General features: G+C 42.3%; 1 protein-coding gene across 2 annotated transcripts; it reads left to right on the top strand.

Moving 5' to 3' along the window:
- The first annotated feature begins 527 nt into the window (after positions 1-527).
- Positions 528-27617, top strand: LOC134451489 (basement membrane-specific heparan sulfate proteoglycan core protein-like). Of its 2 annotated transcripts, none has more exons than XM_063201992.1 (18): positions 528-973; positions 3719-3754; positions 4026-4367; positions 6629-6907; positions 8822-9169; positions 11227-11505; positions 11824-12183; positions 12801-13076; positions 13534-13896; positions 14611-14904; positions 17117-17437; positions 20208-20498; positions 20687-21049; positions 21192-21482; positions 21898-22305; positions 22710-23000; positions 24319-24567; positions 25432-27617. In XM_063201992.1, the coding sequence occupies exons 1-18, from the start codon at positions 940-942 to the stop codon at positions 25506-25508; spliced, it is 4902 nt and encodes a 1633-aa protein (XP_063058062.1). In that variant the 5' UTR covers positions 528-939; the 3' UTR covers positions 25509-27617. The 2 variants fall into 2 exon arrangements, with proteins under 2 accessions (XP_063058062.1, XP_063058054.1); XM_063201984.1 differs by having other exon boundaries at positions 529-973; positions 4020-4367; positions 25432-27616.
- The last annotated feature ends 94 nt before the right edge of the window (positions 27618-27711 follow it).

Consider the following 27711-nt stretch of genomic DNA (forward strand, 5'->3'; position numbering starts at 1 on the left):
GAGTAGTTCTGTGAAAAAAAGAAAAAAAAATGTGAAAAATATGAAAAATATGATTAGATCAATTACGATATTGGAAATAGAAACTAATGAATTCATAATGACCTCGGTTAAAGTCATAACTTGGACACGATTTGATTTATAGGGTAATGGACGGACGGCAATGTGATGTTTTACCTTTAAATCAGTTTGTTAAGGGAGTGTTCTTTATGTGCTCAGGCAGGGAGCTGGTTCCATATTCTGAGCTCAAGGCAGCTCCAGACCTTCATCCACCACATTTCGCTCTGACAGTTGGTGGATCCTGGAGAGGGCATGGGGTAGGGATATGAGGAGAAGGAAGGAAGGGGGAAGGAAAGGCTAAAGGACCCCGTTTAAAAAAAACCTACTAATTAGGCCTATAGACATGAATGAGTCTACTCACCCCTCTGATGACTAGGCTATTATAGTCAATTACAATGAAACAATTGCTTACAATGGAAAACCCGTAGGCCTATTTTATTTAAAGGTTGTTGTGTGAATTGTGTCAGTGTTCTGAAACACATCTTTTAAAATGCTACTGTAAAGGGGGAGAAAAAAAAGAACTGAAACAGAAACTAAACTGGATCCTCGTACAAAAAGAAGAAAAAAATGAAAGAAAAGTAGGAGGGGATCAGGTCAGGTCCATCCAGGACATAACAGCCACAGAAGTGCGCGGGGTACGACGAGCCCATTTTCACGTAGTGTACACGACAGAGCTGACAGCGCGAGACAGAGTAGCCTATCTTGACTTAACTGCATGTGGGAATGAATTATTAGCCGGCAATGTAACCGCGCTCAATATAAACAAACAGCGTGCCTTACGACCTTACGACGTAGAGCGCAGACCCTCTTGTTGTTTCCGGGTTACAGAATGTGCCTTTAAAATAACTTGGCGTCGCGCTTTTGCTCTTCAATGTGACAGCGATGGAGTGGAAGTTACCTGTGGCTGCGCTGGTTTGTGAGTATTTTGGCGCATTGTCTCGCCGTTTGTATGGCTTTTGAAATTGCGCACATGTAGCCTACTGTATTGCGCACATGGGCCTATATAGGCTACTCACAGGTAAAATAGTTAGGGCCCAAATTTGGCATGGACGTTTTGGCAAAGTTTTGGTGGTAGGCCTTGCCCTATTGTGCAAGTAATGTACAGATGGGTTGACGGGTGTAATCTAGGCGCTGCTCTGCGGCGACTGCACCCTGTGTCTGCCTATCCATTCATCCATCTATCCATCTATCTATCTATCTATCTATCTATCTATCTATCTATCTATCTAGTAGTCAAGTCTTAAAGGTGGCATCGTAGGCTAGAGGCATTATTACCTTCTACTATTGTTTATTTGATTTACTTTCAAAAGATCTTCTTGCCTTCAAAAAAATGTAAAAAATAATAATTAAAAAAACACGAAACATTTTTTTACAGAGATCCTACCCAATTGTATAAAAAAAGAACAAAGCACTGTATTTATTTAATATTGCTACTGTTATTATTTATATTATTGTAATGTCTACATTCTATATTTATCTTATCTTCTGTTTACATGTTCAATGTTAAATGTTGAATGTTCATTTGTAGGCCTACTGTATTTATAATTGACCATTTATTGTTACCAGTCCATCACTGTTACCTGTCGCGACCCCTGTCCTGTTTGCACTTTATGTCAATCTGTAAAATGCCAGTCCTGTATGTCTATGTCCTGGCATGGTATAGAGAGAAAACATAATCATTTCATTTTCCTTGTATGACTTGTGCATATGAAGAAAGTGTCAATAAAAGCTGACTTGACTTGACTTGATTTCAGGAAGTGCATCATTGTTCTGCAAACAAGGTGATGCCCCAGCCACAAAGCTTGTAACCACTACACAGCCTACTTCCCTTTCTCTCTTCACAGTTGTTGCCGTCAGGGGCGAAGCTATAGGGCATTTGGCCCAGGGACCTCCTACATTGGTGGTGGGGGACCTATTGTCACCTTGACTGCCTGTATGAGGGGCCCTACAAGTGTCTTGCCCTGGTTCCCTGTGTGCAATAGTTCCGCCACTGCCGTGGTTGGTCAATGCGTAGGGCCATGTTGCAAGGCTGGGAATTCCCAGCAACCTCACAATACAATAGGCCATATCACGATGAAGATGATAAAGAGTGCAGTGCAGTGATGGGGGTGGGGGGGGGGGTTGGGTGTTAAGGGTAGCCAGGCCGCGCCCTTGTGACGCAACACCTTCGGTCAAGAGTCAGGTCAAGAGCAATGCAAGTACTTTCTGAGTTCCCGCAAATACAGGAACTCCTTTCACTTTGTCGGGAATCAAACAACCATAAGCAAACCAAGGGAGGCAGGTCAACCATGCCGTTTGGGAAATGTTAATTGTTACGCTCTTGTTCAGACCAAGTCTCGAAGAGATTTGAACGTCTATGATAATCAGGCTAGGCTAGGTTAAGGGGACAGTTGTCCCTGACCCAGGTCCCTGACAGAATTGGGTCCTCATTACATTGTACCTGTATGCTAGGGGGCCCTTTCAGATGCCTTTATGTGTAGGCTATTTAAGTAAGCTACTTGACACTTGAATTTCAATAAAGTTACTCTACTCTACTCTACTATCCTGGGCCCGGCCAGAGCTGTCAGCGGCCCGGAGTGCTGTTACAAACTGGTTTTTCACTCTTTTTTTGTGATTCACTGTTTTTTATTTCAAATTTCCAAGCTGGGAAACAAAGGCCTTACAAAGTCAGTGATCAATACCCACCCACCCCACCCCAACCTTAGATACACATCACATGACCCATTAGGTCATAAGTGAACAATAGGGAAAAAAAAATTAAAAAAAAACTTTAAGTTAAAACTTACAATAGTCACAGCATGTTATTTACCTAATACCATACAGTAATGACATACAAATATCAAAATGCAAAAATAAGAGAGAAAAAAGGTTTAACTCATTAAACATTGTTCATTTATAACTAGGCCTACAAATAGTTTATGTCTACTGGTAATATGTTGCCCTCCTATATAAAATCCAGTGTGTGGACTTCTTTCTGTTGCCTAGTAAGGGGGTCATCATCATCATGATGGGGTCGTTATCATCAATAGGCATGTATTTTGTAAAGAGGCCCGCTATGTTGCTGATTTTTCACACACCCTTAGTATGTTACAACATGAAGCACAGCATGGGAAGCGCTGTGGCGCAGCGCGCTAAGCCACCACATTTGGGCTTGCTTGCCCACCCACGGGGACCCCGGCTCGTGTCCGGCCGGGGTCATTTCCCGATCCTCCCCTGTCTCTCTGTCCCATTCGCTTCATGTCATCATCTTCGACTGTCTTGTCAAGTAAAGGCATAAAAGCCCCTAAAGGAGGAAGAAGAAGAAGAAGAAGAAGAAGAAGAAGAAGAAGAAGAAGAAGAACAGCATGAATAGATATAATAATTCAGTAATAGACTAATAGTAACATCACCCAAGGTTCAATCAGGTTACACCTGCCTGTTTGGAGTGGAGTCTGATTTAATGAGTTCCAAATGTATTGTTGAGAAATTCAAGGGTTGTTAGTAACTTCTAACATCATGTAATACAAACAGGAGGGTGCATTTTTAAATTACAAAGTGCAAGTCGAAAACATGCCTATTAAGGCCGTTTAGGCCTATATTCATCTGCTTTACATTTTTCACCCACGACTTTGTTTTTTTATTGAATGTGTCATAAACTGTGGTTCATGTCTTTGCATTTCAGGTTTCATTTCACTCATGGGCTTCGGATGTTGTGACGGTACATACCACTTATTTTTGCACCGATAAGTGTATTTAATGTTTACCTGCTACAGACTTCTGATAATTCTGGTTTCGTGGTAACAATAGAAGTCAGCCTGTGATAGTATACTCATCGTTTGGCATAATAAAGCAAAATTTTTTAATGGCAATGGAATCACAATTGATATATTGTGAGCTGAAAAAAATCAGTTGTGTTATGAAGCATAATGAAGACCAAAAATTATAAGTTTTATTTTATTTCTTTATTTGTTTTTTCTTCCCAGGAAAAGGAATAGTGCCAAAACTCACACAGAAAGAAGACAAGTGTGTCTCCAAAGGGGCTTCGGTGACTTTCCTGTGTGCCATTGGTAACTCAGACGGTAACTCAGATTGGGGTTTCCTGTGGTACAAAATCGTCCCTGTCAGAGATGGCTTGCCAGCTGTCATCCACCAGTCTGGCAAATCTACGTACTCCCTTGAGCCCCTACCAGACAACAACAGTGGAGCTGGAGGCTCCTACACTCTCAACTCGACAGACACCGAGCATATAGGAGTTTATGTATGTCGAGCCATGAAGGGAGACCCGGTCTCTTACACAGAGTATAGTAACTATATGTTTCTTTGGGTCAGTGGTGAGTAGTAGCATTGTTTTTAATCCCTTACAGCCCCTGTTTTAAATTGTGTTACCAGAATGGCAATGACCAAATCGTAGTAAAGACCCTGAGCACTGCCGTGTAGTACTATGGTAGCAGAGAGACTGGATAATACTCCTAATTTCTGATGGTAGTTACAGTAAGTTTTTACAATGTTCCAGGGGTGGAACGGTGAGTGTTAAGAGGATCTATGTGCATATTGCATAAGGGTGCTAGTATAATTTTATGCTACAGTCATGTGGCAAGATATGCCCTTTCACTTTCACTGTTCAGCAGGAGACCAACCTTGTATGTAGCAAACTCAAACAAAGCAACACACTTTACCATATATGGCCATGGGACCAGAGGGGCCTCAGTAGGCTACGTTTACACCGGCATTGTTTACAATGGCCTTACCGCTCACAGTGATCCAGGACCATTGTAAAATCTTACCACTCATAGTGATCCAGGACCAGTGTTTATGTACCACTCACAGTGATCCTGGGGTCCGTATCTCGAAAGCGTCTTTGCTAACGATGGTAGCAACGTCCTTCGTAAAAGCGACTCAACTCTCTCTCGACAGTGACGCTCACCCCTAAATCCAAGGGAATAGTAAGACTGTCTTAAGACGGTCTTAAGACGGTTAGCAACGACAAGAATCGAGAAACGGACCCCTGGACCATTGTTTATTTTACCGCTCACAGTGATCCAGGACCATTGTTCATTTTACCGCTTACAGTGATCCAAGAATATTATTCATTTTACCACTCGCAGTGATCCAGGACCACCATTTATTTTACCTATAGTGATCCAGGATTATTGTTTATTTCATCAATCACAATGATCCAGGACCATTGTTTATTTACTGCTCAGAGTGTTCCAGGACCATTATTCATTTTACCGCTCACAGTGATGTTGGACCATTATTAATCTTACCACTCATAGTGATCCAGGACCATTGTTTATTTACCGCTCACAGCAATCCAGAGTTTATTTATTGCTCACAGAGATCGAGGACCATTGTTCATTTTACCGCTCACAGTGATCCTGGACCATTATTCTTTTTACCGCTCACAGTGATCCTGGACCAGTGTTCATTTTACCTCTGGACCATTGTTCATGTTGGTGCTGCACCGTTTATAGTGATCCAGGACCACTGTTTATTTTACCGCTCACAGTGATACAAGACCATTGTTCATTTTACCGCTCACAGTGCTCCAGGACTGTTGATCTTACCACTCATAGTGATTCAGGACCAGGGCTTATTTACCGCTCACAGTGATCCTGGACCATTGCTTATTTTACCGCTCACCCCTTGTGAAATCCAGGAGCATTATTAATTTTACCGCTCACAGTGATCCAGGACCTTTCCGCCAATCACAGTGATTCAGGATCACTGTTCATTTTACAACTCACAAAAATCCAGGACCAGATTATGTACTGCTCACAGCGATCCTAGACCATTTTTCATGTTACTGCTCACCGTTTATAGTGCCACCTGGACAAAATTTCTGCTCCAAGATGTTTTTCCATTTTCCATCATGCTCGTGAAGCACATATCAAATCTTATTTAACATCGATTGGATTAAAATTGGTACATTAATCAGTCAAGTAACCTACAGCAAAAAACAGATCCAGTGAGAATGTTGTGAGGTCTGTTGGATAAACCTCATTCCTGGATAAAAATGTTTTTCTTTTCTTTTTTAAACTTCTGATTATGCACTGTTGGTATATCATCAATAGATGCCTCAATAATGCAAATAAACTTAGCGGTGACTGCAGCACATCAACGCAAACAAATCCGTTCTACTCGTGCAGATGACTTTGCAATGGCAACGTTGTCAAATCTTTCCACTCTGGAACCTGTTTCCCAAAAAGATATTGTTTTGTGGTACCCAGAACGCTGGTGCCATGTGGACATGAGACCAAAGCGATATAAAACATTATTGGATTCACTCGGATACATTGGCATGGGGCCTTAGAGAACTGACTTGGTGGCTTAAAGGGGTATGGCACTATTTTGGGGCATAGTGGCATTAGTGGCATACCCCTTTAAGCAAAATATTTACACATTGGGGTTGGGTCTGGTATTGCAGTGACCCAGGCCATGTATGTATGTCTGTCTGTCTGTCTGTGTCCACTCACAAAGTCTGTGGTCGTCTTCATGGGGCGCCAAACACACACCCACACTACAGCCGTATTACAAAGACTTAGAGTATATATGGCATATAACATCATGTGCATGCTTTCTTTGTTGTTAGATCTCGATTCTTCCGGCCTCCTGAGCAACACTCCCAACCGGACAAACTACATCGAGTTTGAGTCTGTGTCCTTCACCTGTGGGGGAAATGGGACTGGCTGGACCCTCAAGAGAACCACCAATTACTTGGACATGTCCCAGTGTCCTTTCAGGACAGGACAGTCATCATGGGTCAATGGTACATGCCACATCAAAGCCATTTCCCATTATGACAGCGGCGTGTACTGGTGCCAGTCAGAGACTGGAGAAGTCAGTCGCGTTTTATACATGGAGGTTCATGGTAAGTTACAGATTAAGATTGACCCACTGACTTTGCAAGGGGAGAACATAACATCAATTGTCAGTTCCATTGTCTTAGTTGCTTTCACCCAAAAAGTTCAGAATTTTCCAGTTTTGGGCTGTGACTGATCTATCAACCAATCAGGCCGCATGAATGTAACACACAAAAATGCAACCGCCAATTCGTCAGTCACCTGTATGGACGCATCTGCAGATGTTTGCCCTGCAATTGGCAAGAAAGCTTTTCCAGCTCCTTGATCTGGTGAAACAAGTATCAATCAATTAATCAATCAACCAAAATGTATTTATCTAGCCCAATATCACAATTATATACAGTAGTTGATAGTGCTTTCAAATACACATATATACATACACTGCAAATAAGGTCAGCTGGCAACCGGCATAGAGTGAATGACCAGTTTATTCCATCAGTAGAGTTTTTCTTTGCTGATGGAATTTTGGGCACATGGCTGTAACTACCATTGAGGACACAGAGGTCATGTCCTCTGTATTCTTTTTTCAATAATGTAAAATGTATCTATGATGAAAATCGATATATGATCAACAGTGATGAATTCAGTCTGTATACGTCACCCCCATTTATCCTCAATGCAGTGATTAATGAAAACAAACTCAAGAGTTTGACTGAAGTGTTTGAAGCATTGTAAATGTACAGTATGCAGTACAGCACACAGTATTTGAGCTCTGTATTTTGAAAATGTCTGGTTACGGCCCTGTTTGGGCACATTCCAAGATGACAATCTCAGGATCCATCGGTGTCAAGTTGTGAAAGTGTAGTTCTGGACTAGAGGATAACATTTTTCGGGAATTCCCGTGGGTCCCGCGAGTCCTGCGGGATTCCCGCGGGATGGGAGTCAAAATTTTAAAGATGAATGGGAGCGGGCAGGGGCGGGAATAAAGATGAATGGGAGCGGGCAGGAGCGGGAATACAAATGAAAGGGAGCGGGAATGCTCGCTTATTTTTTCATTTTTTTTTTACGAAACGGGAGTGGGCAGGATTAGGAAACATTCTTTTCAGGAGTGAACGGGATGGGATTTGTTTCTTTTACTCCAGTCCGGGATGGGACGGGATGGGATTTTTTTTCTGGGACCGGGATGGGACGGTAGTGAAAATCCACTCCCGTGTCATGCTCTATTCTGGACACATGAGCCGTTATTTTTACTCATGGATTGGGCAACAGTGTCACGGGACGGGTCATGGAATTTCTGTAATTTTTCCAGTCATGAAAAGTCATGGAATTTTACAATTTTGCATGCACAGTCATGGAATATCATGGAATTTTCTTAACAGTTGTGTAGAAGAAAACACGTTTTCGTTTGGTGTATAACATTGTTTCTTACTGTTAATACTACAAGACTTCGCCAGAGACCGTTTGGATTCGCCATGTAATGTGCAACATTCTTGAATGCAATCAGCCCACCTAAGTCTAGTGGTGGCTCAGCGTTCGCTCTAGGGGTGAAGATAATCTTTAGTTTTCATACATGATTTTTTTTTACCTAAGTGGTCATAGAAATTCTGCTTTTTGGGTCTGGAAAGTCATGGAAAATCATGGAATTTTATATCTGAATTAGAGTGAGAACCCTGTCTTCAGTTTTCAAAGTTTTAAAAACTTTTTAACGTCATTTCTTTTTATAGAAGTGGTCATGGAAATTCTGTTTTTGGGTCTGGGAAGTCATAGAAAATTCCGGAATTTTATCTGAATTAGACTGGGAACCATGTCATTAATGGAAGACCAACTGGCCAGGGAAAACCCTTTTCTGCTGCTAAGTTTACTTTACAGGGCTAGTTATGGAACACTATATGAAGAGATTAATGGACATGTGAGGTGAGTTAACATCAAACTCATTTCCACAGTCCCTACTTAATCTTTTTGTCATGTTCTCTGTTAAACAGGCCATGGCATACAACCCAGACTCACTCATGATGCAGAAAACCAGTGTCCATCCATAGGGTCCCCAGTGACACTTAAGTGTTCCATCGACAACAGCTTCACCAATTGGACGTTTCAGTGGTACAGAGTCGTTCCTCTCAGAGATGACTTGCCTGCTGACACACACTGGTCTGATAGGTCCAAGTACTCTCTGGAGCTCCTACCAGACGGCAGCAGTATAGGACCTGTCGGGACTTACACCATCAATTCAACAGGCCTAGAGAACATGGCACTCTATGTGTGCAGAGCAAAGAAGGAGGAGCCAGTCCTTTATACAGACTACAGTAAACCTTACTTTCTCAGGGTAAGAGGTAAGTAACATCCCTGTAATTCTAATTGTTAAACTCAAGGCGAGGTGTAAAATGATCCAAAATGGTGGAATATCGCTGTAAGCATGGGCTGACATGATGAAAATGTTGCCCTTTTGGTAAAATCCATTCTGAACAGGTACTGTACTTTGGGTATGAGAAGTCATACTTAAATAAGTAAAGAAGTTTGGAGATTGAGTGTAGTAGAGTCATACTGGCAGATTATTGGTAAAACATTATTTTTTGTTTATTTATGGCAACCAGTTTCCTAGCCTGATTATCGCGACAATGAAGTTCCTCTGCATTTGCCTAACGGAGCGGGAGGTCATCTGGAGGGGGAGGGCCAAACTGTGCTGATTTCCAAGTTCTGAGAGGGTGGGCTTAAAGGACCAGATCAGTTAATTTCAATATGCTGTTCTATTGCTCACGCTACCCTTGACTTGTCAGTACCCGGTGATGACACATTTTTCAGCTAAGCCCTTTAAGCTATTCTAATGGGGGCAGCGTTTGTTTACAAAAAAATAACATAGGCCTACTTTCACATAAGGTACCGCTGTTTGCTAGTTGTCAGCTGATGTTGTATAACCTTTCAGATGTAAACCTTTGTATAACCTTTTCGAAATGTAAACAAAGCGCTGCCGCATTACAATGACCAAGATCTCGGAAAAGGCTGAAGAAAAAAAAAACCTCAGGTACTGACAAGTCCAGGGTAGTGTGAGCATTACAACTGCATGTTGAAATTGACTGAACTGGTCCTTTAACCCAAGACTATGGCTGTGTTTGTGACGGCGCATTTCTGTGTAGTCTGCGCATGTGTGCACAAAATTATGATGCATTCTGGTTAAAACATTCGAACCAGGATGCATTGAAACGGCAATGTGTGCATGCACATTGTGCAGAAATGCAGTCAGGAACACAGCCTATCAAATCCCTGTATGCTATACGTTTCTCCCTAACTTTAGCTTGTAGTGGTTCTGTGTTAACCTGGTTCTCACACAATGTTTGTTACCAATCATCTGAAACATTGACAATCGCTTAGCTCTGGAAAGGCACGGGTGTGTTCAAAATTGCTCAAACCTGATTGGAGAATTCACGTGGCTTTTTTATCATTACTACTTCAACCACTGACTTGTATATACCCCGCCCCACGATCTCGCCCCACGATTCTGATTGGACCGACCATGAAATATTGGATGCCGTTCAGGCTTGTCTAAGATTTCCAGACCCTCGTGCGAGCTCACGAAGTTTAACGAAGATGCACGAAGCAAGAAGGGTCAGCGTGAGAGCCAGGCTAGTTCTGTGTTAGTCTACCGAAAGAAATTCCCGGGCACTGTTTCAATCTGCATTGAAGCAAGTGGCAAATCTACTTCCAGCTACCCCTAGTATCACAACTTTCCTATTACGGTGCATACACACCGCAAGCGCGGACGTCCACTGAACGTCCACTGAACGTGTCCGATCCGAAACGGTTAGAATACATGTAAACAGATCATGCCTTGCACTTAGGAGCACGGTGTAAGAAAGGTGTAAGCATGGCGCATGTCCAGCCCGACCGGACATGTCGGCGATGCTCCTTGAAAATAGATCTCGAGTCTATTTTCCTGCGCAGACGTCCGCGTTCAATGAGCGGGCTCCATTGAAAATGAATGGGTAGCTGCCTGCGGATAGAACGTGGACACTGACTGTGCAGTGTGCAAGGCATCCCGCAAACCTCTCGGACTCGCAATGCTCCCGGACACGTTACGCGAACGTGAATATCTCGGTGTGTATGTACCGTTAGACAGCTCTGGCCCTTCCCCTCCTGGCTGTTTGGATGGGGAGGTGTTGTCGGCAACAGCTTATTTGCATTCAAGGGTCCCAGAGCCTTAACTGCCGCACTGTTACAGTGACTGCAACAGGCAAGAAACAGAGCTGATGAAATCGTTTTATAGTTGGATGATTTTGAGCAAATCATTTCATGAACATGTTTTGTATAGCCCATTGACCAATTCTAATTGACTTACTGTATGAAGAGGTTTAATATGGCCGCTTTAACCTTTGCTCCTCCTCACTTCTTCTAGATCCTGGTTCCCCTAGTCGCCTGAGCATTATTCCCGACAAGACAAACTATGTTGAGTTTGAGCCTGTGTCTCTTACCTGTGGGGGAAATGGGACTGGCTGGACCCTCAAGAGAATCACCAATTACTTGGACATGTCCCACTGCCCTTTCGAAACAGGACAGTCATCATGGGACAATGGAACATGCCACATCAAAGCCATTTCCCGTTACGACAGCGGTGTGTACTGGTGCCAGTCAGAGTCTGGGGAATCCAGTGATAGCGTCACTATACACGTTCATGGTGAGCTTCTGCAAGGGTTCCAAAAAAATCACCTTCTACCACCTTGACAATGATTTTTCAATTGTGAATGTTATTTTTTTAGTTTCTTTGCATTACAGAGGTGGGGAACCATTTTCAGTCGAGGGCCACTTCAAAAAAATTTAAAAACTATTGACATTTTAAATATTCTGGCCTTTTACAGATAGAGTCTCAAAAAAATTGAAGAACCATTTTAAATAAGAAGCTGTAGGCATTTTTTGAGGAAAAACAAACCCAAAACCTTGGCTCTATGAATTTTGGGTTCTAAATCCAAAGTCACTGTCTTCTGGTCTTTTACAGATGCAACGAGTGTCATAAGACATGAATCAGGTACCTGGGTGAGTTATGGACAACAGTTTGAACAGGGACATCCGATTAGGATGCGCTGTGTGGTTGGAAGTTCTTCCGAGGAAGAGTGGAGCTTCCGCTGGTACAGGGTTGTTTCGTACAGAGATGGCCTTCTGGATGCTCCTCGCTGGTCGCAAACGGACACTCGATATTCCTTGGAGCCTCTCTCAGATAGTAGCAGCAGAAAAAGTGACGGCTTCTACACTCTCAACTCTGCTGCTCCTGCACACTCGGGCCTCTATGTGTGCCGCGCTGAGAAAGAAGAGCCTGTCCTCCATGTATACAGCACACCCACATTCGTCTGGGTAAAAGGTTGGTCTGGGAATTGTCGGTTTGGGAACTTTGTGTCGCGTTGTGTTGTCTTCTCGCCGTTATGCAGATGTTTACCTGGCTGTCGCCAAATGAATAGGTTCCACCTTGCTCCACTTGTAATACATTAATGCGTTGTCATGCGAATGTTGTCAATTTTGTGCGTGGTAGAGCACCAGTCACTATGTACGCAGATGTGTGTGCGCACTGCAATATTGACAAAGCCAGGAGGGACAATCTTCTGAGTTCCCAGGCTGAGATCACAGTAGATTCAAACAATGGTGGAAAACATTGATGTGAGCCCCGTTGGCTATCTGCCCCCCAGATGATACTTCCAGTTTAGTGCAAAGTGCTCCAGTCGTCCTATGTTAAAACGCAGAGCCTATGTTAAAACCTTACTGTCACCAAAATTGTAATGGCTATGTCTTAATCTGTTACTTAAGGCTCTCAGTGCTGTCATAGCAATGTTGTTACGATGTAGTTGAGTATTTTCAGTAAAGTAAATAGGCCCGTCGGCGACCCCATCTGCAGTAAGAGGTTACGCGTATTGTAGTATCTTTAATTCAAATCATACATTACTGAGTGTAAAACCAAAAGTGATCATGTATTTCCCACCACAGATCCTTTACCTCCTGGTCTCCTACACATCAGTCCAGACACGAAGAGATTCTTTGAAAACGAAACTGTGTCATTCCAGTGTGACGTACCAGAGAATGGAGAATGGATTTTGAGACTGTACAAATATCACAATACGATATCCGACATACCTTTGAAGAGGGAAACTGTGGAAAAAGCTACATTTAAGTTAGAGTCCCTGAAGAAATCTGACAGTGGAGTTTACTGGTGCCAGTCAGAATCAGGACAACTGAGTAATATTGTGAACATAGAGTTATTCTGTAAGTTATCAATTATGCTCAGAGTAACTGCGCCTTTAAAGTCATTTCACCATTTCTTGAAATAAGCTACCGGTACTTTTCCACCTCCCCTTGAGTTAAATAATTTAGTTTTGCGTCCAGTGTAGCGATGCAAAGCTAGCATTATCATTGAATATTACAGTATGGGACAACCTAGTAGGTCCCATATAGTACGATGACAGTCGCTTGCTTGGAAATAGAATTTATATCATCAGACTCAGCTAGGAAAAAAACAGCTAAAACTCAATTATTTAACTCAAGGGGAGGCGAAAAATGAGTTAATTTTGGCGGAAAATTAGTTTATTTCCTGAAATGGTGCTCTAGTCTTCCCTTTTTGTTGTACTGAAATAGCATTTGATGAGAGTATTGATATTGTTCAGTCATTTTGAGGCATTGTGATTGGGTATTTTACTATTTCAAATTGTCTGTCTTTCCATAGATGACTCAAAGCCAAAATCGCAGATGGTCCCAAACACCCACCTGGCCCTGGGAGATCCAGTCTCATTGCACTGTAGTATAGTGGACCAGTCTCTCTCACTGGATCCCGGACACTGGCGATTTCTCTGGTACAAGATTGTTCCTTTCGGGGAAGACTTGCCCGCGTTTACAGCCAAGCAGAGCAGCTCTAAGTATTCCCTAGAGCTTGTGTGGGAAGGCAGCAGCAATAGCAGCGGAGCTGTGGGCACTTACACGGTTGAAGCAGTTACAGCACAGCACTCTGGCGTCTACGTGTGCAGAGGACAGAGAGCAGAGACCGGTTCTTACACGCCTTACAGTGATCCGAATCTTCTTTGGGTTACAGGTAAGCACTGGAAGAATGTAAAGAAAAAAACGAGGGTTGAAACCTAGTTCTGCCATGGAATATGTTTTGTTTTAAAAAAGGATTTCAAGTGTGCGGACCTCTGTCAAACAAAATTCGAATTAGCCTTTGACCTGGCCCTTGTGCACAATTTTTTTAAATCTCAAATGTAAGAGGCTGTTACATGTTGCTTAGTAATGTCTTCAATGGTGAAGGGTTCTTCTTATGCTTTTTTTTTTTTTTTAACCATATTTGCAGTTTGTAAGTGTTCTTAAACCAATTCAGAAAAAGGTACACAACTTAACATTACACTTGGCTGACACTTTTATCTGAAGTGACTGATAGTTATCTGATAGTTACTTCAGTTTATTGGTTACAGTGTCTGGATCAATGTGGTGTTGCTCAAGGGCATGGTGCATCCATGAGAGGAGGTGCTGATGATGGTGGGACTCGAACCTGCAACCCTCTGATTTGAAGACCACCTCTCTAATCATTGAGTGATGGCTTTTCTCTTCTGCTTTTGCAAGGGCCAGACTCTATTAGCCAGGCCGGCCAGCCTACTCTCAGCATCTGCATATATTTCCTGTGCACTTTGTATCTGCTAGTGATGTTGGCTATGATTATGTCCTCGATTGTAAGTCGCGTTGGTTTAAAAAGCCTCTGCCAAATGCATTGTAATGTAATGTAATAATGCAGTGCTTTTATGATGTATTCTAGATGCTGTCCCTGAGGCTAATCTGATAGACAGTTCCAACCGCACCCAGTATTTTGAGTCTGAGTCCTTGTCACTCACCTGCATGGTACAGGGCGACACAAGTCAGTGGAGTCTGAGGCGAATCACACATCCTTGGTATCGACCTACCGTCTCCGACTGCCCTTTCAGCGGAACGGCAACTTGGGATCAGACCACGTGCAACATCAGCTCATTAGCCGATTCAGATAAAGGCATGTACTGGTGTCAGTCGAAATCTGGACAGCTGAGCAATTTGATCCAGATATCAGTTGTCCCTGGTAAGTTTAGTTGAAACATGTATTTAAGTTCTTAATACCTATAAGATACAAACACGGTGTGTAATGGCAACGTGTTTGATGGTAAGATTTCTGCCATGTGTAATGTTTTTTTAAAATCCTCACTCACACCTCTAGCCTTTCATCTCAGCTCTCTCCTATTTTTGTAAACGTCATATGTATGATCATTGATGTCACTTATTGTCTGAACGGTCAGTAATGTGTATGTTGTTGGCATCAGGGCTTTGAACCGGTTCAAGGAACGAAAACGAAAACCAAGAACTTTTTGTATTTTACTGGGAACAGAAACGAAACCGGAAACGTAATTATTTTTTATGTTCTGGAGCAGGAAAGCTTATTGAAAAATAATGGTAACCGGTTAATACCGGTTTTGTTTCGTTCCTCAAACTTTAAAAAAAAGTTTTTTTTTCTGCACACGTTACCATGACGGCTGAGGTTCACGTCTTGTGTGACATCAGACATTCGCTGACTGAATGGAGAGAGAGCAATGGATTACACCTCCACTCCACTCCACATCCTAAATAAGAGAAACCACTGTCATACAAAAGGGCCGAGTTCCCATTGCATTGTTGTTTGACATATTGCAGAGAAGCGCATTTAAAGCGCACAAGAATGTTCTTCATTAATGGGCATCCATGGCCGCTTCAAATGCAGATATGTGCAAACTCGCAATGTCCGTCATAGCGCTCCCCGTGACCCAAGTCAGCGTGGAGCGCGCATTTTCATATTTGAGGTTTATACCTTCTTCGCTTAGGTCATCCCTGATTGACAAAATTCTGGAGGATATTCTTTTCATCCACTTGAATAAACAATTTGGAATTTAGGCTGACACATTTGCACTTCCATCTTTCTTGGTTTATTAACGTCAGATATGGGAAGTAATCAGTTGACAGGAACGAAATTAACCGTTCCGGGAACAGTATTTTTTTGGTCTACACGGTTCGGGAATGTCAATTTATTGGTGGAACTCATAACTAGAAACGTTATAATTCTGTTTCTGTTCGGAACGAACCGATTGGAAAAAAATAGCGGTTCAAAGACCTCCTTGGCATTATGTTGTGTCGCGGCTAGTGTTGTGATGTTTGCGAACGAGCCGATTCTTTTGAACGGCTCCCAGAAGTGAACGATGGGAACCGGATTATAGCTGGGGGAGCCACTCGACTGCTTTTTCGTCCATTTTAAGCACGTGACCTTGACTTGAGTACTTTAATTTGGGGAAAAAACACAATTGCCTGCCGTAAAGAGTGGCCAACATGATCTCCAAAAATTCCGTGCTCCTGGACACGGATGTTAAGGGCACAAAATCCGTGTCCAGGAGCACGGATTTTGCCAAAATTCCGTGCTCCTGGAAACGGAATTGTTTTCCGTGCTCCTGGACACAGAATTGTTTTCCGTGATGGACACAGAGAAGTGCTCTCTCTATAGGCTACTCCCACAGCTCTCTGTTTCCACAGATTTTTCTAATTTCAAATATTTTTTCTCAACATTTTTTTTCCTTACTGACAGGTTAGGGTTAGGGATTGTTTTGGTCTGGGCACAGCTACTTTTCCTTTCATTCATTATATGAATTTGATAGCCTAGCAACCAACTGGAAAAGGTATTTCTCAAAAATATGTCTTTAATGACAGGTTAAGGTTAGGGAACGTTTTGGTCAGGGCACAACTTAAATTGCTATAGCATTATATTGTTTAGGATTAGCATTTGGTATGTATTTTCTAATGATAGAGTTACACAGTGCTGTGGTAATAGCCTATAGAAAGCACTTCCGTGTGCCCATCACGGATAACAATTCTGTGTCCAGGAGCACGGAAAACAATTCCGTGTCCAAGAGCACGGAATTTTGGCAAAATCCGTGCTCCTGGACACGGATTTCGTGTCCTTAACATCCGTGTCCAGGAGCACGGAATTTTTGGAGATCAGGCTGGAGTGGCAGAAACGGTTTTTAGAAGCAGGAGGATAATCAGTTGTTGTTTTTAAAAAATGACCTAGAGGTGGAGTCAAAATATTATATTCTACAGTAAACACTGAATAAATACTTTGAAAAAGAGCCAAAAGAGCCAGTTTTTTAAATGGCTCTTTGAAACAAATGAGCCACTATGATCCCGTCAAAGACCCATAAATCCCATCTCTAGTCGCAGCTCTGTTCAAGATGTATGTTGCCTTCGGGACTGAACTCAAATGCGTGTACTTGCAGGTCCTCGTCCACATTTCCAGATCTCTCCATCCCCCTGGCCAGCTATAGGAGACACGGTGACCCTGCAGTGTGAGGTGTCTGGTTCCGAAACTGGCTGGCAGTTTCTCTTTTACAGACTCACTTTTCCAAGTTATACATTATTCTCAAAACTGTACTTGGAGATACCAGAAAACATCACAGAGCTCCTCCCAGGCACGGGTGGAGAGGCCCACACCCTGACTGTTGGTCCCGAACACTCTGGGTACTACACGTGTCGAGCACAAAAACTGAATACAAGCTATCAGACCCCCTTTGGATATCCGAGGGGTCTGTGGATAAGAGGTGAGCGATTACATTTTATTACATTTTCGATCACATCAACGGCACACGTTGGTTCTGTGTATGTGGTGAGGCTGCCATAATACCTTCATGCAATACTCAATTTCTGTCTAGTACTACAAATGTATTTCAATTGTTTCCGTACCATGTCTGAAAATAAGCTCATTTTACACCACCCCTTGAGTTAAATGATTGGGAACTTCACTATTTTGAACATTAAGCCCATTTTCTGAGTGGCCGTGAATGACCGTCTATGGGCATGTCCAACCATGTTCTTAAAAGCCACCTTAAACATTTGTTTTCGAAAGTCTACAGCTCACAAAGTGGTTAGGGGTGTTCACTAGCAGTCCCACTCCCTAACAAGTTTCAAGGCGAAATATGGCTTCTGTCATTTTTTTATTTACCATTTTGTGAAAGAAAGTGAAAGTGAAACTTAATTTACAAAATGCTACATAAGGGATAGGGATAGGTTACTTCTTCAACGGGAATGCGCTTGGATACACCAACTAGACACATTGATGCCAAATGGACTAAATGAAGTAATTGTTTTTAATTGTTTTTTGTGATGTATTTTTGTTTTGTTTCACAAATAAGAAAAATGTAAAAATGAAAGAAAGAAAAACGAAAATGTTTTATGTCTAAGCGTTTCATGTAACAATGTTGATTGGTTGAAAAGCGATGGGTGGACACTTGGGGCTTTGATTGTATATATGGAGTGCACCTGCTGGGTGAAATGTTTGCCCGACACTGAAGAAGGTTAACCCCCGAAACATCTGATGGGCAATAAACCACAAAACTTGGAGTGCTGTCCTGCTCTTTATTTCAAAATGCTACATAAAACATGACAGAAGCCATATTTCACTACAAAAAATGTTAAGGAACACCGGTGAATACTGCTGACCACTTGGTGAGTTGCATATTCTTCAAAACAAATTTTAAAGGTGATTTTAAGAACAGAGTTGGACATGCCCATAGACGGCCATTCTAAAGCTGGTTGAGATAAAATCCAAATTAGCAAAATAACAGAGACTGCAGAAAACATGAAATTAACGGAAAGGGGGAATTTAAAATATTGTTCAGAATGGCCTCAGAAAATGGCCTTAATGTTCAAAATAGTGAAGTTCCCCTTTAAATGATTGAGTTTTTCCTTTCTCCTGTGCTTCCAGTCTGGCTGTATTTTTTTTGCCCCCAACCTATATAACTGAATTCAATTATCATTGCTAGCTTGTAGCTAGTAGTAGCATCACCAGACTGGGAGCGTGTCTATGTTCCCCCAGCCCATTGGTCCCACATCACTAAGATTTTTAACATTATTTTTTAGGCCCATTGGTCCCACAACCCGATGGTCCCACAGCATATTCCTGCTGCTCCGTGTTGCCACATTTCTAAGAATTTATTCAAATGTAAGTCCCTATGTTCCAAAGGCACGTTCTCTTAGCTTACCCGGAAATGTGGGAATATGGAGTTGTGGAACATAGGGCCTATATTTGAATAATTTCTTTAAAATGTGGGAAGGTGGAGCAGCAGGAATAGGCTGTGGGACCATCGTTGGGCTGTGGTACCAATGGGCTGTTTGAACATTGGGCTGACCCCCACCAGACTAGGAGAATGGCTGAAAGAACAGAAGAAAGGTGTAACTCAATTATTGACTGAAGGAGAGGTGTAAAATCAGCTTATTTCCCAGAAATGGTGCAGTATCATTTAATCATTTAACCATAGCACATAATAGCACACAATAGCTTTAATAGCTAATAGATGCACAGTGGCAATTGAAAGTTACACTTGAAAGTATGTTTCATCATTAGGAAAACGAAAGGCAGTCGGAGAGGGCGGGGTCCGACAGTCCGTAAGTCAGACAATAAACCATGCAGGAGCATCATGCAGCTACTGGGGTATATGTCTTTTCAGACATAAACATGCCTTTACTGAGGAAAGAAGTCTACCGCACACATTCTTGACTTTATGCTCGTTTTATTAGAGCGAACAACGCGTTTCGCCTCAGTGCGTCATCAGGCTCGCTCAGGTAATACCTCAGGTCAGGTCATACCTGAGCGAGCCTGATGACGCACTGAGGCGAAACGCGTTGTTCGCTCTAATAAAACGAGCATAAAGTCAAGAATGTGTGCGGTAGACTTCTTTCCTTTGAAGTATTGAACATTCCTGCATCTACCAGCACCTAGGAGCTGTGCATGGATCTTTGAACTGTTGTATATGCCTTTACTGATGGTTAGGTTTAGGAATTGTTTTAGTTTGGCCATACTTCTTACTTTTCAGTAAACTTAAACTTGGATTTTTTTTGCACACCTCAGCTGGCAGGTGTGTCGGAGATGGCCCATGGGTCACTTAGCAGACAACTTGAAAAAACTCCCGCACACTGACCATTTCGCTGTTTTACTTTAATGAACTGAACGACGTTTTGGTACTAGACCTTCATCAGGCACCGAAACGTCATTCAGTTCATTAAAGTAAAACAGCAAAATGGTCAGTGCGGGAGTTTTTTCAAGTTGTCTTTTCAGTAAACTTAAAAGTGAATATTTACAAACTTATGACACTGAAATAACTGTATACTGACAGAACATTAGGGTTAGGAATTGTTTAGGTTTTGGCATAGTTTAACATGTCTGGTCGGACTAATGGGCTGTCGGATTAATGGCCTGTCGGACCAATGGGACGTAGCCGGGACGCCCAGGGGCTCTCTTTCTTTACCGCGGTGTCTGCCCCGACAGAATGCCTCTGCGGTCATGTTGTAACTCAAACCATATATGCTTTTCAGATCCTTCTCCTCCAGCTGTCTTGGTCATCCATCCAAACAGGTCCGAATACTTTAAATCTGAGTCTGTTTTCCTAACCTGCGATGTTAAGGGCAACTCCAGTGGTTGGACAGTGAGAAGGGTAACACAGTACAATAAACCTCATACCTCACACTGTGCTTTCAAGGCTGGAACAGTTACGTGGGATGAAATGCCATGTAGTCTTAAATCTTTACACTACGAAGACAGTGGACAGTATTGGTGCCAGTCTGAGTCTGGAGAATACAGCAATGCTGTCAATATAACAGTGCATGGTATGTTTCATTTCCTCGCTATTGTGCTTGAGCTTTGCTTAAAAAATAAAAATCACCTGGCATACCGTGAAGTAGCATGTTAAAATACTGTATGTCAGGTGTGTGTAATAAATGTATCTTGTATCTCTTGTATCATTTTAATAATCCAAACCCTTGAGGATGATAGTGGATTTTGTGCTATGTTACAGGTACACGTAAACCATCATCTTTTTTGAAATCCCAACCAAACCGCTGGCTGACCGAAGGTGCCTCAGTGAAATTGACTTGTGGATTTCGCTTTTCATTGTCATCGTCATCATCAGACTGGGAGTTCCTCTTCTACAGAGTCGTTCCCACTGGAGAGGGAAAGCTTATTAAATTGCAACATGGCCAGACTGAGTTATCTGTGCAGCCCCTATCAGATAGCAGTGGCAGTAGAACACATACAGACGGCCTGTACAATCTCAGCTCAGTGTCCTTACAGGACTCTGGAGTATTTGTGTGCCGAGCCAGAAGACAAAATTCTAATTTTCACTCCGAGTACAGCGAGGCTGTGCCGGTATGGGTTACAAGTGAGTGAAAAAATTGTTCCCATAAAAATGTCGTTTTTTGTCTCTCTGTGGTCAATAGGGCATCATTATCACTGCTGTCGTAACCTTAACTTTTGTCATTACATGTTTAAATATCAAATACTATACCTGATTCTGATTACAGCTCCCAAACCCACCACTTGGCTTAGCCTCAGCCCCAACAAGTCTATGCACCTCCAGTCCAAGTCTCTGACGCTCACATGCTCAGGACCAGGCCATGTCACAGAGTGGGCGGTGAGGCGCTACACGTCCACTAACAGGCTGTCGGACTGCCCTTTCGACACCAAATCGGGGTCTTGGGCTGGATCCACATGCAACATCGGCTCACTCTCCGCGCATGATAGCGGTGTGTACTGGTGCCAGTCCAAGGAGGGAGTGCGCAGCAACCCTGTGAACATATCAGTGCTGGCTCAACGTAGGTTACGTTTTCAAATCTAACCACACATAGATTTTGAAATGAGATGAAGGCTTTAGCGCTATGATAAGGAAATATGTAAGTTGTTGATTGAATACATTCCTGGAACATGGAGTCATGAATAGATAAAGGATTCTTCAAAGCTCAAATGAAATGATGGCTTTTGGAGGGTGACAAGGAAATACCTGTTGTCACCTGTGAATTTGCGATATACTGTATCTTTCAACATCTCAGTGTTCTAGCAGTAGAAAGGACTGAATGTAATTCAAACAAAGGTCATATTATGATCCAATAAGATCACAAAGTCATGTCATGATATACTCAACACCATAAGGACGCTACTGTATTCACTGGCATCCCTGAAATCAGAATTGGCTAGATTCTTACAACGCAAACTCCTCCCTTTGTTTTACAGGAACGTTTCACTCGTATTGTCAGGATGACCATATCATGGCAAGTAACTGGGTGACAGAAGGCTCTGCCGTGACCTTGATCTGTTTCGCTCAGCTTGGGTACCTGTCACCTTCGAGCCACGAGTCTCACTGGTTCAAAGCGCTTCCCGTCACAGAGGGCTTGCCGTCTTTTAGCCACCAGCCAGAACACCTGATGTTTAGCGAGGTCAGGTACAGCCAGACCGCGGGTGACTACGGTGAGACCAAATATTCAGTGGAGCGTCTCTCGGACAGCACTAGAGGAGCTGAAGGCTCCTACACCATCAGCTCCACGACGCCCAAGCACTCGGGACTGTACGTGTGCAGAGAAGAGCTGCGGGACCTCGGCGTGTACGCAGAGTACAGCAGGCCCAAGCTCCTCCTCGTGATGGGTGAGTTAAGCCTTGAGGAAGCCTGGCAAACGGCTCAGTTGTTACAAGCCCAGCCAATTTGGGTCTCCATGACATTGTATGCAACACCCGCCAAACAGCGGTGACAATGCTGGTGAACATTCAGTATGGCTGGTAGAAAATAAAACTTTAGCCACTTTGACCCATTAGCTAGGGTGTGTTTCGCTTGTAAGATTAATGTCTTGAGCCATTTTGGCTGGTGTTAATTTAGAGTACTGATTTTATGTATTGAGGAAGGGGGGCTTTCAGGTGATCTTGGCCTGAATACAGGAACGTAAATCTTACACATAGGTTTCACACATGCACTGTATGTAAGCTATACACTTAAATTAAATGAAATACAGCTCTTCTGTAGAAAATATAATGAACTCTGTCACACTTTTCAGGTCGCTCTCCATCTGCCTGGCTTTATGTCACACCAAGCAGGTCCCAGCACTTCCTGTCAGACCCTCTCACGTTGAGCTGCAAAGCAAAGGGCTCAGTAACAGCGGTGGCTTGGACAGTGAGACGCTTCACGAATTGGGGTGAACTATCGGACTGCCCGTTCAGTGACAAATCAAAGCTTTTGAACGCATCTATGTGCAACATCAGCTCTTTGACGTCAGCAGACACTGGCGTGTACTGGTGCCAGTCAGACTCCGGGGAGCGCAGCAATGCCATCAACATAACCGTACACAGTCAGTATTCATATTATATCATATAATAAAAATGTGTAAAAAATATGTATAATATCATCTGATTCATTCAGGACATAGGTGATGACTACAGTTCGCAAACTAGGCCTATGAACTCACCTCCGATTGCCAGAGGTGTAGCCTATCCCCGAAATGCCTTAAAGGGCAACTCCTGCCAATTTCAATTTGCTGTTGTATTGCTCACGCTACCCTTGACTTGTCAGTACCCGGTGGCGCCGCAGTTTTTGGTCCAGCCCTTTCCGAGATATGAGCTATTCTAATGGGGGCAAAGTTGCCCCCATTAGAATAGCTCATATCTTGAAAAGGGCTGAGCTAAAAAATGTGGCGTCACCGGGTACTGACAATTCAAGTTTAGCGTGAGCAATACAACAGCACATTGAAATTGGCAGGAGTTGCCCTTTAAAGGTTGGATTAGCACACAAAGATACGTACAGCCATCTTGACCATTTGAGGCATTCCAAATGTAATCAGTCCACGTAAGCTTACCTATTGTAGAGTACAAGACCACAAGATTTGGCGCAAATATTTGCACGCTAGTGCTCTATGATGAGGACTGATTAACTTTCGTAGGGCCAGACTTTCTTTTTTGACACTGAAACTTGTGTGCCAACACTCATTGATAGGTACAGGAACTGATCACATTTTGGAGATCAACACTTCCAAGATGGCTGACTGTTTGTGTGATAACTTTGAAGAGGTGGAAGAATTTTTGCAACAAATCTTCTGGTCTTGCATCTTGGTCTTGTATAATAGCTATATATGAACTGATTTTTGGATTTCTCAATTTTGTATTTCGTAAAGGTTGGAGCAGGCGTAACCCAACAGTTTTTCTATTCTTATAAGGGTGCTGACCAAAATATTGTAAAACTGAAAAATTAAAAAAGGTCGCATCATGCCTAGGTTTCTTTATTATTTCAATTTTGTATTTCCCAAACATTTTTGATGTCTCAAATGGTCAAGATGGCTTTGTGTGTTAACCTGCGTTTCGGAGCGTTTCTGTGATTTAACTTTGGCAGTCGGAGTTGACTGCATATAGGCCTAGTTGTCAACAAATGCTGCCATTTGATAGTAATGAATTTCATTTAAAAAGTGTGCTGGCATTTCTAGTTTTGACATAATGCAGAATTGTTTTTTGAAGATTATTTGAAAGATATTGGCGGTGTTGTCTACTGCTTTATATTGTGAAGTATGAATATATGTCTAAAATAAAGATTTTTAAAAACCTCTTACAGAATTTTCTGGCTAATGGCATTAGCGATACTGTACATTGATACTGTTGTGCATCTTTTTCTTTTTACAGATGGCAACGTGATACTGGAAAGCCCTGTGCATCCATTGAGAGTGGGAGAGCGAGCCACACTCCGCTGTGTAATTCGAAAAAGTTCCACATCAAACATTAGTGCTCGATTTGACAAGCATGGAAAACACCTGGACAATCAAACCCCCACCACAATGACCATACGGAAAACATCTAAGAGCGATGAGGGTTGGTATAGCTGTGTGGACGAAGAGAAGAGAAGGTCTCCTATAAGCTGGATCTCAGTAAGAGGTGTGAGATTGTTATTTATTATATAGTCTCCATACCGTTTTTTTTGTACAGTGGATGTCGATGCTGGACCCAATTCCTGACTTACGTATACTAGCCTAGTACAAGTAAACTACGTACGTAGACCAAACTATCAGCAGAGTATGATTTTCATCTGGTGGTTTGGTCTAGCGTTGCACCATGGGGGATAATCGTAGCTGGGTGTAGTTTTCAATTTGTCTAGTGAGTCATTGGGATTGGCTTAATTTAGTGACTTTGCCTATGGTGTGATAGCCTGGTTCTCACTGACAGTGCGTTTGTGTGTGGCTCTGTGACAACCAGGCTAATGGTGTGAGCCGAGGCTATGCATTTCACTTGTACTGAAAAGGAGGTACAAAACTTTTCACTGACAAAACAAAGTGCTTATTAAAGAACAGTAAAGAAAACAGATCTGTATCATAAACGTAACAGAACTTCACACGTGTGTTTGTTTGGTTACGATTAGCCAAGTGTAAGTTATGCACCAGGAGTGGAGAAGACGCGCTCACACTATCGCCTTAATAGGCTGTTTTAACAGTTTAAAGACAGCACTCTTCAGATTTCTTCTTTGTTTATTCCCATGGGTGAAGAAGAAATCTGAAGAGTGCTGTCCTTCGCTTCATTCATTCTTTTAAGTTATTTATCAGCCAATAATTTGAGGTGGTGCTGGGCAACTGTTTTTTTTTGGCGTAATCATTTGTGCCTTCTTGGCATGTGTTTGAAAAATACCAACACCAACACAGTACACAGGTGCTGAAGAACAAATTAGGGCTGGTTAAATCAAACCAATGACTTATAAATCTACAAGGGGTTTTAAAACAATATGCTTAATCTGTTTTCCCCCCACAGACGCACTGGAAGACAGAAGAGGACTTCGTAAAAGAATCTTCAAAGGAAGGAACCAACGAGATCGAGAGATACTATAGTGTACTGACGCTGGGATTTCAGCGTCATGGTTATTATTTTCAGACAGATATCAGGGAAAATCTTTTTTTTAAGACGAGTGGTGTGGTACTGGTCAGTGTAACTAGTAACATTTTATTATAGGGTTGCTTTTTTAAGTGATACTGTCCCATTTTTGGAAATAAGCTCATATTACACCTCCCCTTGAGTTGAATAATTGAGTTTTACCTTTCTCTTCCAATCGTTTTCGGAGTATGGCAGTGCAATTTTTTGCTCCATGCTAGCAGTTAACATTGAGTCCTATGAGACCAGCTGGCAGCTAACTGATCTCATAGGCGTCACATGAGCCTATATATCGGGGCATTATTGTAACATGCGTTTGATCTCAAAACATTTGTACATTATCATGTCAATGGAGGGCATTCTTTGTCCAGAATGATCCCACGCCTATGACAACGATTCTGTCCCCACCCTCAGCAATCCAAATCAACCGACATTAAGCCAGATTAATATAATTTCAAGTTTTTGTCTGTTTTGCCAGGCTATATATATATTTTTTTGTAATTCAAATTTTTATTGAAACACACTCAGTATAGTATACATTTGCAGTGGTACGTCATATGGAAAAGAAAAATAGGAAGGCCAGCATTTCAAGGACACATTTTCAAAAGTCTCAGGTAGTCCCAGTTAAACCACATAAAATAAAAACCTCTCACTCTCTCTCTCTCTCTCTATATATATATATATATAAACATTTAAAAAAAAAAAATAACAATAAAATAAAATAAAAAGGAATATCAAAAACACTGCACAAGGTCCAATAATACAGTAAAGTAAAATAATATTTCTTAAGGCAAGCTTCACAGTCTTGGCACTAGTTAGAAGTAAGATGTGCCATGAAAAAATCCCAAAGCCCCAGTTCCACAGGACCTTTACTCCTTATCCTTGCCAACATGACCTCATAAGAGGTGGCCTCAGTCATTAAGATTTTCCACTCTTGGAGTGAAGGACATGTGGTTGATTTCCAATATCTCAATATAATTCTTAGACACGTGGTTATTCCCACCATCAAAATGGAATATGCCTTTCTGTTTAATGTTGGGGTTTCTGTTTTATCTCCCAAAAGACATAAGTGTGGAGATACTGGCAACGTCACTCCTGCCCATGCCTCCAAATATTTTAGCACACTGTGCCATAATGGCTTAACCATGGGGTTGCCAGGCTATATTTATACTGTATATAAGTAATCAAGTACATACTGTGCTACATGTTGTTACATACTTTTGAACTGTGCCTAATGAATGTAACAGGGACAAGAAAAAGCTTTGTTCGTTACTGTACAAGGAAATACTGTTCACAATGGGCTGTCTAGCTTTTTTCAATCAAGACAATTACATAGTGTAGCGCCGAGCCCCCTTGAGTGGACTGTGTGTGTTTGTTTCCCCATAGGATTCCCTCTCTGTCTATCTGTATGTGTGAATGGTGAATGTGGGTGAATGTGTGTGTATCTGTGTGCGTGAATGTTGTTCCCCACTCCCTTGTGTGTCTTCTAGAATTGTATGTGTGCCAATCAGTTTTGGGGTGGGTTTTGATTGGGGGGATGTGTACGGGCGGGAATAGTTAAAGGATTAGATAGGACCGATATTGATAAGGGGCGGGGTTATTGATAAGGGATTGATAACGTTCGTAACTGTTAATCAGAGCTGAGGGAAACTAATTTGAGTGTAGACGTGTGCGAGTGTGGGTACGAGTGTTTTTAGATTAGTGAAGACTGAGTAGTGTTTATTATTTTCTGTGGGACACCTTCTTTTGCCCTTGTTAGGCTGTAAAAGGGCAGGAAATAAAAAGAAGACAAAGTATCTGCTGCCTCCCGTCATCCTTTTCAAGTGGCTACCGCTCGGCGCTACAGTATCTTTAATAGTTTTACTGTGGATGATTTTATTCAGAGACCTGATAGCTATATAAATTCACTGAGGCATTCTGGAGTGTATTTTATTTAGTCTTAGGCCATTTACACACTAGGTTGGTAAAGCGTCGCGTGACGGAAGTGTTTTTTACCCGCGACGGTGAAAATACATGGAAACATGCTCCGCGCCGCATTTGGAAAATAGAACTCAAGCGTGTTTTTCACGCCAGCGGTGTCTCATTCAAATGGATGGCAAAGTAGCATGCTAGCTTTGGCTGTGTGTGTGTGTGTGTGTGTGTGTGTGTGTGTGGGGGCGGGGT

The sequence above is a fragment of the Engraulis encrasicolus genome, chromosome 1, assembly GCF_034702125.1.
Source record: "Engraulis encrasicolus isolate BLACKSEA-1 chromosome 1, IST_EnEncr_1.0, whole genome shotgun sequence".
NCBI lineage: Eukaryota > Metazoa > Chordata > Actinopteri > Clupeiformes > Engraulidae > Engraulis > Engraulis encrasicolus.

Excerpts from the sequence above, each read along its gene's own strand:
- LOC134451489 (XM_063201984.1), top strand. The coding sequence starts at position 940 with ATGGAGTGGAAGTTACCTGTGGCTGCGCTGGTTT. Across the intron at positions 11,506-11,823 it reads CGTCACTATACACGTTCATG|ATGCAACGAGTGTCATAAGA; the intron begins GTGAGCTTCTGC and ends GGTCTTTTACAG. Across the intron at positions 23,001-24,318 it reads CATCAACATAACCGTACACA|ATGGCAACGTGATACTGGAA; the intron begins GTCAGTATTCAT and ends TTCTTTTTACAG.